The sequence below is a fragment of the Crocodylus porosus genome, unplaced genomic scaffold (genome assembly GCF_001723895.1).
Source record: "Crocodylus porosus isolate Cpor-Errol unplaced genomic scaffold, CroPor_comp1, whole genome shotgun sequence".
NCBI lineage: Eukaryota > Metazoa > Chordata > Crocodylia > Crocodylidae > Crocodylus > Crocodylus porosus.
In genome coordinates this window covers 28,110,882-28,122,902 of record NW_017728906.1, presented here as the reverse complement: position 1 = coordinate 28,122,902, position 12,021 = coordinate 28,110,882, and the positions used below count along the sequence as shown (strand labels likewise).

At 38.9% G+C, this 12,021-nt stretch overlaps 1 protein-coding gene across 2 annotated transcripts in view; it reads right to left on the bottom strand.

Annotated features, from left to right (window-relative positions):
• NCAM2 (neural cell adhesion molecule 2) overlaps positions 1 to 12,021 on the bottom strand; it is a 529,363-nt gene that overhangs the window by 157,498 nt on the left and 359,844 nt on the right. For both annotated transcript variants that reach the window (XM_019528766.1, XM_019528767.1), the window contains exon 9: positions 6,188 to 6,338. In XM_019528766.1, the coding sequence (XP_019384311.1) occupies positions 6,188 to 6,338 (151 nt within the window). The remainder of the gene's footprint in view (positions 1 to 6,187; positions 6,339 to 12,021) is intronic.

The following is a 12,021-nucleotide window of genomic DNA, read 5'->3' as shown; positions in this document are numbered from 1 at the left end:
TATATATATATATGTATGTATTTTTTTTCTAAAATTACATTCTTCCAAACGTGCTTGAAGTACTTCAGTATACTGATAACACTTGCCAGAAGCAATGGGTATGTACCAGCTCTGGGCTACTAAATCATGGATGTCCAGCATGCATTTGCCTCATATAAATAAATCACAAGAGCATTGCCATGCTCAAAATACAATCTGGAATGAATCTCACTGTAGCAGGTGCACACAAACAAGCAATATATGCAACTGAAAACATGAGAACCAAGCTGGTTATGCTATGAATGGTAAGTGCCAGTGTCCCGGCTCCTGATGTTTCTGTTTCCCTTCTAGATGGCAATAAAGAGCACAATCATTTACAATCCCACATAACATCTGACTGAGCTGGTATGGGACTAATAAGGACCCATGACCTTCTGTAGTCATGAAACCATTTCAGCGTGAACACAAAGGCATTGTAAATATCCTCTGAAGCTTGGTAGGTGTAGGAAGTCTTGTGACATGGGAAACGTAGGCCCTAATACTTCCTTTGAGTTCAAGGCACTAAGTTTTGGGCCACTCATATCTTTGTCAACACCCCTCCTTTCTACTTCAAACCCTTAAAGACACCACTGTCACAGAGTTCCGTCTCAGGGCCACTCTATACTACAAGAGTTTTGTGAAGAAACCTCAATTCTGCCAGCAATATGCTAAGGCCAGGTACAAACAGTACACTTCTACTGGTATAAGTGATCAGAAACTGGTATCCATAACAGAACAAAAGTTGAGCAAACATAGACTGGTTTAAAAATAGTGGAATCCAGTCTATGATTTCCCACCCCTCTTCCACCCCTTCAATCAAAGGGTGACTATGTGTTCTGTTTACTACCAATCTAAACTATGCTGCTTACAGAAAACAGCATCACTTACATTAATTCAGCTTTTTGAAGGTCTGGTCTTAGAGATGCTCTGTTGAAATAACTCTTATTTTTACTAGCAGTGTTAAACCAATGCCCACCTGGGTAAGGCTTCTGTTGCCTCCTGGCCTAGGGGGCACAGAAACATTTATTCACTTTCATTTGGCTGTCATAATTCTTTCATAGCCACCAGTACCTTCTCAGAACACTGTCTATTGTCCAGCTGCACAGACCTACCGGGAGCTTTTAGGTGGCTTGACTGTGACACCTGCTGTCTGCTGCCACTGTTCTGCTGGCAAACAGAGACAGTATAGACAGAGCCTTAGTTAGAGCTTCCTCTCAACTTCAGAGCTATCTTTAGACAGCCCAGGCCATCCTTTTATGTTTCTGTTGTACATGTTCCTACCTCCTTGTTGGTTAGATGGGAGACCTTAATTGTCACAGGGTTTTGGTTTCCCCAGTTCTCCTACAAACTTTCCCTGCTGCATCTAGATACTCTGTCCTAATAAACATTTGAAAGCATAAGATGTTTTCCCCAGATTCATCTAGTAGGCAGGGAAGGCTACATCCCTTCTAGGGACTGCACCATATCGCTACAGGATTTTTTTGGGGGGTGGGGGGCGGGGGTCGCGGGAGGTTAGTAGTTTCTCATCTAATTCATTAGTTTATGTGTCCATGGCCCAGGGCTAGTTGTTCTAGTTATGTATTTTGCTTTGGGAATTGCTGGTACTACCAAGAGCAACCTTGATAGAGAGACAGGCTAAGCAGAGAAACCCCTTGCACTCACACTAATAGTTTAAGTCTCTGACAGGGGTCATTGAGACTAAAAAACCCTGTGACACTTTGCAGCTGTGAATCTTCATTATTTCACTTTGGATGTAATATCCTGTAAAAATACGAGAGGAACATGCTCTCCAACTATACAAAATACCCATGTAAGTGAAAAAAATAACATGAGGAAAACCACCATAATTATTACTTTATGGAAATGCATTAGGCATAGTCATTCAGGCTTAGTTAAGAACTACATAATGAGAATAATTCTGCACTTTGGTTTAAAGAAAAAGATATGACAACACTTAAAATTATTGTTTAATGCTATAAAAACAAAGGTACAAACTCTGGAAGAGGAAGAATTTGTGCGTGGATTGTTTCTCATGCTTGTGACCAAAAGGTGATGTATGTACACAACAGTGAAAGTGTCCTTTGGTTTTTGGAAGAAATTATTTTATTTTGTAAAATTATTTTATTACAGAAGTTTTATAAAGGAAAATACTATAGATATATTTCCAGAGTGACATTGGAATAAGCCCTTCTCAGTCCTAGGACATCAACTTAAATAAAGCTAATGCCTAAAGTCATTACCATTGCAATTTGCTTTTTGATCTGTGCAGAATAAGCTTTACTGAAAAAAGAAATCTGAACAGGATGGGAATGAGGGGAATTCCTATCCCCTTGTCACTGGAAGTGCTCCATTTATGACTATATCTCACTGCTTAGGTAACATGGAGAAGTTTACATGCCTGTGACTCAGAGAATAACCATTCTGGAAAAAAAAATTGTGCGCTAGTCTCGCAGCACTTCTTAAATACTATAGAGTTCAATTTAAAGTTTAAAACCTTATAAAAATGATAAACTCTGTAATTTTGAAAATTGATTCAGGTTCAATCTTATTATTCTGCGTCAGGTCAAATCAACAACTCATGTATTAAATATTTAAAAGTTGTCATGTTAAATTTATGATGTGCTAATAGATTATGTGTCCTAAATTGCTGTTGGCTTGAAAATGTTTCAGTTTTTAACTGGATAAAGTTTGCTGCCATATCAAATTTATTTGGATAGTTAAACACATCTAGGCTTAACACTAAATGCCATTACATTTTCACTTTCAATATTTTTATTAGCTCTATATGCGTTTACTAGTGAATCTACCAGACTCTTAAAGGAGAAGCAGAACTGAATTATACTTCAGCTCAAGGCATCAGATGAAACATCAAAAATCTCCATATAAGATGCTCCTGCAAACTCTTTCATAAATGTTTTCTGGATGCCGCAAAAGTAAAACTGTTTGCAACAAAGTTCAGCAATTTTGCAAATGTAGTCAAACAATATAGTTCACGTCATGCTAGGATTTTTTAAAGAAATACATTTTTACCCCAATAATCAACATAATGATTCTAAGTGAATATGTAAAAAAAAGAAGAAACTAGATATAATATACTCCTGATAAAAATATGCTTTAAGTAACTATGTCTCCAAATGCTAACAGTATTTCAGACAGTTTAAAAGTTTCTCAAATTAATTTCTGGTCATATGTAACTATGCTAAACCTTTTAACAAGATCTATATACAGGAGTTGGCATGGCTTTCTCCTCCATCCAGTCAGAAGTTACTGTGCCAATTCTTCAATTTGCATTTTTCATATTTTTCTTTGACACCAATTTCCTATTTTTAAGTACACTGGTTTTCCTCTCAAAAAGACCAACCATGAAATCTAGCATCAGGCCACCATCAGAAATGCATTTGCAATCATCCAATTGGAATTCTGAAAACTTTGAGAAAATTATCCAGGTGCACATCTGTGAGAGGCAAGCAGGGGATTGTATGTTTAGGGACAACCAACATGGGTTCATTGGAGGCAGGTCCTGTTACACTAGCCTGGTGGCCTTCTATGATCAGGTCACAAAATCCTTAGATGCAGGTGTCACGGTGGATGTAGTCTTTCTGGACTTTAGGAAGGCCTTCGACACTGTCTCTCACCCCGTTCTCGTTAAAAAATTAGGAGATTGTGGTGTCAATGCCTACGCAGTCAGATGGGTCACCAATTGGCTGGAGGGCCACTCCCAGAGAGTGGTGGTGGAGGGGTCATTTTTGATCTGGAGGGATGTGGGCAGTGGGGTCCTCCAGGACTCGGCCCTCGGACCCGCACTGTTCAACGTCTTCATCGGCGACTTGGACGAAGGGGTGAAAAGCACCTTGCTCAAATTCGCAGATGACACTAAGATTTGGGGAGAAGTGGGCACACTAGAAGGGCCAGGCTGCAATTGGATCTGGACAGGTTACGGCGGGAGCGGATGAGAATAAGATGGGATTCAGTACTGACAAGTGCAGGGTACTGCACCTAGGGAGAAAGAACCAGCACCATACCTACAGGCTGGGGAACTTCCGTCTCATCAGCACAGAGGCAGAAAAGGATCTTGGAGTCATTACAGACTTCAAGACGAACATAAACCGCCATTGTGGGGACGCAGTCAGGAAGGCTAATCGCACCTTGTAGATGCATCACGAGCAGGTCCAAGGAGGTGATCCTCCCCCTCTGTGTGACACTGGTCAGGCCGCAGTTGGAGTACTGCGTCCAGTTCTGGGTGCCGCACTTCAGGACGGATGCAAACAACAAATCAAGAGGGTCCAGAGGAGGGTCACTCACATGATCAGGGGTCAGCAAGGCAGGCCCTACAAGCAGAGGCTACGGGACGTGAACCTGTTCAGCCTCCACAAGAGAAGGCTGAGAGGGGATCTGGTGGCCATCTATAAACTGGCCAAGGGAGACCAGCAGGCAATGGGAGAGTCCCTGTTCCCCCGAGCACTACTGGGAGTAACAAGGAATAACGGCCATAAATTGACTGGCAGTAGATTCAGGCTAGACATCAGGAGCTGCTACTTCACAGTCAGGGTGGCTAGGATCTGGAACCAACTTCCAAGGGATGTGGTGCTCACTCCTACCCTGGGGGTCTTCAAAAGGAGGCTAGATAGACACTTTGCCAGGGTCGTTTGACCCCACCATTCTTTCCTGCCCATGGCAGGGAGTCGGACTTGATGATCTGCTCAGGTCCCTTCTGACCCTACCAACTATGAAACTATAAAAAGTTATAGTTTTATTACCCACCTTCTGTTTCTCCCCTCAGTACATCTGACCCAGTGCCTAAATGAAGTCACGGAAAGGTGTCCATTAACTTCAGTGGCTTTACATGAGTTGCAGTTTTAAAAAAGAACAAGTCTCATATAAAGATAAGCAAACATTACTAGCATTCCCTTTCAAGTTTAGATATTTATTGAAACCCTTGGAACACTCTTCTCCTTCTTCCATATTTTGCCCCCCACCCTTTTTTAAACAATTTATGGGTTTTCACACTTGTCCCTCTACAGCTCCTATATATTTCATTATTTTGAGATCCTCAGTCCCTACCTGTCGCTCTCAAGGTCTGTTCTAAATACGGAGGAACTTGTAAAACCCGAAGAAAAAATAGTGAAAAATGTTTTAGTTTTCTGAACTCTATGCTAAACTTGAAGCCTCTTCTGCCTTTCAGGCTGGAATTTAGTTACCATAATCGTTTTGTACAGAAGTGGAGACTTCCAATGTAAATCTGCATATCCTCCACTGCACTTACTTGGAACATACTAGCTCTGAATAAAGCAGACTGTCCCACAAATAATACATGACTTCAAGTTATCACAAAAGCATAAGATTTTTTGAGGAAAAGTGGGAAAAGGAAATAGGGAGCATTCTAGCCTTTTTTTTTAAATAAGGTTCAGGCCTTATTTTTCACCCACAGGTAGCTTCCACTGGCCAGAATGTCTTGCAGAGAGGGATGCCATCAAAACAGTCACAGAAGGAAACATGGGCTGGACAAAAATCAATGTCTTTAACTGTATTCAAAAGAGGCAGGATTCGCACGGTGTGGTCAGAAATGTTAACTTTGGGCAGCCAGTCTCTCTCAGGGTGAAGTTACACATTACACTTAGGCTGTACTAACAATACTTAAAACTGGAATGTCTGCACATTAAAGTTAATTAATTCAGGCTAAGTGCTCTCTGAGCATATCAAAGTTATGCCATTTCAAGTGTGGGTTAACCCTGGCCTGTGCTAACAAGCTCATGCTAGTGTAATGTCCGTCTGCTCCACGGATATAAAAGAGTAATTTGCAGTCTTCCAGCAGTTCTCCCTATCCCCCATAACAGGAATAGACCCTAGATGTCCTGGCTCCTACCCCTACCTCTGCCTCTGCTCTCTAGGCCCCTAGTGACAAGTGCAGGAGCAGTGCAGGCAAAAAAACAAAACAAAAAAAACAAACAAAATGTATTAACCCTTCATGTGCAACTCTTCACAGCATGTTCCAACTTCAACACTACACAGCATTCCACAGATTTAGTATGGCCTAAGTGTAATTTGTAACTTCACCCTTATAATATGCAAGGTTAAACATGGATTACTAATAAAACGTGATCTTCCATTAAGAATGTACTTTTTTTCTTTTAAAACAAATTTAAAGAGAAAATAAAATATTAGAACTTACATTCAATATCAAGGTACATGCTCTTTTGGTGCCCACCAATTCTACTTGCAGCTTCACAGTCATATCTCCCTGAATCTGACAACTTCACATCTTTAATATGCAGTGACGATTTTCCATGCTGCCCTTTGACTTCTATACGGCCATCTGGGCTCTGTTTACATTGATTCAGAAAAAAAAAGGTTTTTCTTTATATATTTGTTTATATATTAAACATCATTGATAATTATGACTAAATGTAAAGAATTTGCTGTGAAAGCATCTAATCACATAGTGAAATTAAAGTTAATCACTAAGCGATTTTAAAATGTGTCAAAACATAAGATTTTAAATATATATAGATCTATATAGCTATCTGCCCACCTATCTATCTTTCTTTGTATATATCTCTAAAGAAGTGATATCCCAATTCAAGATTCTATAGTCAAGGCAGTAAGTACATGCTTAAAGGAACACCAAGAAATGAAGCCACACAATTAACAATTCTAAGATTGACATAACTGAATAGCAACTAAGGAATCTGTTTATGATCTCAGTCACATTGATGGAAATAAGGAGTAACTCCTAAGTAGTTAGTGGAATGGTGTTATACAGTCATATCAAATTTGATTCCAGACTCTCTCCCCAACCTTTAAAGAGAGTCAGCGAAAAACTGAAAGAGGAAACAAAAAACCAGAACCCCAAATATCTTCATTTGTATTTTTCTGCTAACACCACCAATGAACAAATCATCCCAAAATATTCTTGGTACTATGGGCTTTTACTGAGGATGGTTATGACAACACAGAAGCAGATGGGTCGGGGGGGGGGGGGTTGGAGATCCATGCTGTCTTCTACTTTTTCAAAAAAAGCAAATATTGATTGTCTAACTTGGCAAAAGTGAACAAAATCCTACATCCATTTACTTCAAAACACATACAGGAAGAAAAATACAATTTGATTTTAGAAACATAATTATATGAAAAAAGGAAGTAAATAACGATTTTTAAACTTATTAAATATTTTATGGTGGCAACTGAATCTCTCTTAAGAATCATGTTCTAGAAGTATGAGCACAGGCCTTGAAGTTAGGAAGTCTTTGATTCTCATCCTGGTTCAGCAATTTACTTACTTGTGGCTTCTAGGCGCTTGCTTCATTTCCCTGCCTTATTTCTTCTTCAGTAAAATAAGGATAAAGATACTTACCTACCTCTCAGGAGTTGTCAGGATTAATTAGTTACTGTTTGTACAGGATGTTATATATATAAAAGAACTCTGAGGCCCAGTTCTGTAAACCCTTGTTATTGGACATACTGTTTTTTTAAGGTAAATGTTCTTGTAGTGGCAGCCAGTGTTTGCAGGATTATACCCTATATATCTGTATCTTATGTAGGACAATATACCCTATTTTTGATTATTTCTGAATTAGAAGCATAACTGGGGGATGTGTGGGAAAGAGGGCACTGGAGCAGCTGTTGCAGTCACCACCTTTGGAGCAGTGCAAAAATAGTCACTGCTGGAGAAGTGGCTGGATGTACAGCCATAATACACACTGTGGCAACCCAGTGCAGTCTCATGCATTGCAGCTGGCCTGGGCACAAAGCTGCTTGGTTATGTCAAAGATCAAAGTCTTTGATTTTAGATGCCAATGGCAAAAGGTCAGATGGCAAAAGGTCAGAAGCTAATACAACAAACTCTGTAATTGTAATTTATCTCTCTGTATTAACAGTGCTGCATATACACACCCCTGTCTGTGCCTCATTTTTAATCACTTGAGTCTCCCATATGAGAAAGAGAAGCTAACCTTGAATTGTACATAACTCAAGGGCTATGAAGTCAAGAGAGATACCGTAACCTGGTAACAAGATACCAAATTGGCTGTCTTTGAAGAAATTGCAAAATTAAAGTAATATACTACGCGTGCCATCCTGTGACCAAACAGGACCAGTACCACCCCAGTAAAAATAACCACCCCTTTTTTCTGAAACTTGAGCAAACAAAGAGAGCATAAGTGCCAACTCGTTAATTATTCATGCCTGGCGTGTAATAATTGGTCACTTTGCCAAATATAACTTTGAAAGAACTTCTGCCCAAAGCAGAGAGCTGCGTATACATTCAAGAAGAACAGATTGTGCACAACAGATATTATCTCTTCGCCTACGTATCTTTCTGGCGTACCCCGTATTGCCGGCCCGTCTATCTTTGTTGTTATCTGTCTTATCAAGAGCTCTCGGTAATCTGCAGACTGCAATGGCTTATGTGAATCGCTCGAATTCTGTAACAAGCAACTCTGTAAATGCTGGGTAACATGATATCTGCATGCTGTAACTGAATAAATCAACTCCTCTGCCTACGCTGCAAGGCATCAGTAGCGTAAGTAAAATAAACTTTTTATGTAACCAATATGCTGTGTTTAAATCATCTGACTCCTGCTCACCATTATCACCCACCTGTCTGGTTATAAATCCCCCTCCTCGCGCCAAGCCAGTCACGCTGACCCAGGCTCGCAGGTCAAGGGTGCACTGGCATTAGGGGCACAACAGGTTATACCTTTGTCAAACAGTACAGAAAATTCACAAGCAAATTGGTTCACAAAACAGTTCACATCAAGGGAAACTAGTAGATATGCACACCAGAAACTTTGTGTAAAGAAACCTATGTCTTTGATTTCACATCTGAATATAATAGCACAGCCCTTATTGACAGCACCAAATGCCACCACAGGAAGACAAATGAAGAGGTTTTCAGTAACAGGCCTAAATCCAGGAGCACCCCAAATACCCCATACTAGTTAAATCACAAGATCACTTAATTTTCTCTTTTGCCAGTCTTAAATGATGAAAATGTCATCCTCAGTAAATGTTTAAACACATGCAGATTAATATCCTTAATTCATCAAGAACATTACTAATAATTAAAAAGTCAGAATTTATCATCATTGGTGAACAAGCTACTTCCTTTAGAAAGATGCTGAATTCCTGAATATATTTTTAAAAATAATTTAAGAATTTACTTTAAATTTAAGAATGACTTAACTTTTTTGTAGTATTCATCTTTGTATTACTATTCTTGGTAATAGAAATCTATTACTTTTGTACTATTCCTCAGTCCATTCCTGGCATCTGATGATGAACGTTATTGCCTCCAAAAGTTTATGTCTCTCTGAACCAGTTGGTTTCTATGAACTTTTTAACATGTGTAAGTAGTGCTGTAGTGCCAAGTGCTTTGAAAAGTTGTATCTCAGCTCCTGGTGCTTGCAGTTGTATAAGTGGCTAAAGCCTAGCACTGTAATCACATGAGACAGTGAGGATCACCAGAGAAGTGTGTAATAAGGTACATGTTTACATTTTAAATGCTGACTTAATATTCTGTGTTTTAGATTAATGCTATCAAATTACTTTGTTAAAAGATTCAAATCTTTTTTGGTACAGCTGTCTAACTACTTTAGATTGTCTAAACACTGGTCTGAAAAAGAGAAAGACCAAATTCTGTTCTCAGATCACCTATGAAAACACACTAGGGGCAGCTGGTTTACATATATGTAAATGGATAACTTATTTGTAATATTCAAATTAAAAACAAAGAAAATGAAACAAACTCCTCTTACAAATGAATGGTCTAAGCAGTAGGGTCACATGGCTTACAGGCAAGATCTGGAGCACATACATGGCTTCTCATGGGTCAGATGATCCACCTTTGGCAATGGGTAAGTGGTTCTTCATGAGGCAAGAAACCAAGGTGACGACTGCTACCACTTGACTTCTTTTCTCCGGCCACTGATTTTGGTTTCTAATAACAACTCAAAACCCCCAAATTCAGTAGTGAGTAAGAGTATGCAGCTGTGTAGAGCCTGCATGCTGGCCAGGTTCTTCTTCCTTTGTTTGGGTAGCCAGGAATATGTACTAGAAACAAAGGCCCTAACCCTAACATAACCAAAACACATAACACCCTGCCACAGATAAAGCAGGGACATCGTGGTGGCCAATGTCTTGAGGGTGTGAAGGTTGTTAAAAATGCTTGAGAGGTTTCCTACTCTGCTACAGCTGGCACTATACCTGATTAGTCGTAAGTGGATGTACATTCAAGCTCCTTCTTTCCAGGAAACAAATTCCAGACATAAATTGCCTAAATGATTAGCATTATATGTTATGGTATGGCAGAACCATTTCCTGTTATTGTAAATAGTAGATCTTCCTGCACACACACACACACACACACACACACACAGAATATATGATGCTAATTCTATATACTTTTCAGATCCAAGAAAGGAATCTATATAAACATGTCCATGATTCAAAAGAGCAAGGCAAGCAGGCACGTACACACACTTTTCTTCCTTTCTCCCTTGGATCAACAGAAAAGTACATAGGATTAGCATAATCAGAAAAAGCAGTTGCAGATGATCCTGCTATCATTATATTAGCATAAAGCTGAAAATGAATTGGCCAAAATGATTGAAAAAATTATTGCTTCAATAAACTTCACCTTTTTCTTCTTGTAAATTGCTAAGAGCAGATTGTGATTAATATTTCTTGATCTATAGTTGCTTTATAAGTAGTTTAATGTGTGTGTTCACTGTTAGGAAACCAAAAACCCAAGTTGTTTGCATTGGAATACAGACCCACCCTATAGGATGTTCCCATTTTTTCCTTGAATTAGTGTAATATTTGAAGCAGGACTGAATACTTAGTTGCAAATTCACAATTCCTGTTCTGCAAATATTTTTCCAATATTTGATTTAACTATACTTTATGTTGGCAAATGCTCCTGTTAAACAAATTATGGGTAGCAAAAGCTAAGAAAGCACAAATACAGAACAAGAAAATGCAAAAATGCAAGCAAATATTATAGAAACACTTTCTAGTATTTCCTCAGCTCTATATAGAGCTCTGACAACACTTTGGACGCAACCTTCTTAGTCAGGAACAGTGACAGAAAAGTAGAAAATGAGACATGTTAAAAAAAGAATACAATGGGATTGTACAAGGACTTTAAAACTACTAGTAGGTCCAGAATTCTATGTAGGAGCCTAAAGAAGTTAACCGGCCCTCACAGGTAAGTAGGTCATGGATGTATACTGATGACAGAACACACACCATGGCATTATAGCTCTATCGCAGCATTGTTAGGAAGAGACAACCAAGATAGCACCAAAAAGACAGTTTATTTTTGCAAGAAGCAATGGAAAGGTCTTACTGTGCTGCCAGATGATTGTTTGTTAAAAGGGCAAGCATGACACAAGCTGAGCTTGAAGCAAAAGTAAGATCATGCGTATTATTGTTTTCAACTGCTGAACATGAGATTTCCAAGACACAGAACCTTACATTCAGACAGGATAAAAATCTGCCTTCAGTAGTGACCAGCCACAGTGCTTTAATGTAATCCTTGATCAAACTTAAACCAAGATAGCGTTCACTATCAAGTCATTGTAAAAATATGCTTGCTAAAACTGGTTACATCAATGAATCTTATATTTACCTCCAAGGATGGTCAGTACCTACTGAAATGCATGTATCACCAGGTTTGATATGGGCCCTTAAGATTCTAATAATAACAATAATATAAAATAAAATATAATAAAATGGGACATTATCTGCTCTATTGTCCCTGAACAGACATGAATACACCATTATTTTTCAGTTACAACGAAGTATAAAAATAAAAAAATCAAAGGCAAATCAGAGCAGTCTCTGTGGTTCAGTGATAATGAGCTCTAATTTGCACAGCAACTCTTTTATTATGGATCATGAATAATTAGTCAGGTATAAACAATAGTCTTGGTCAAGCCAGTTTCATTCATAAGTATGTAGGACTAGAGTTTGCCTAACAAGACCCAACCAGGAAGTGAGCAGTTA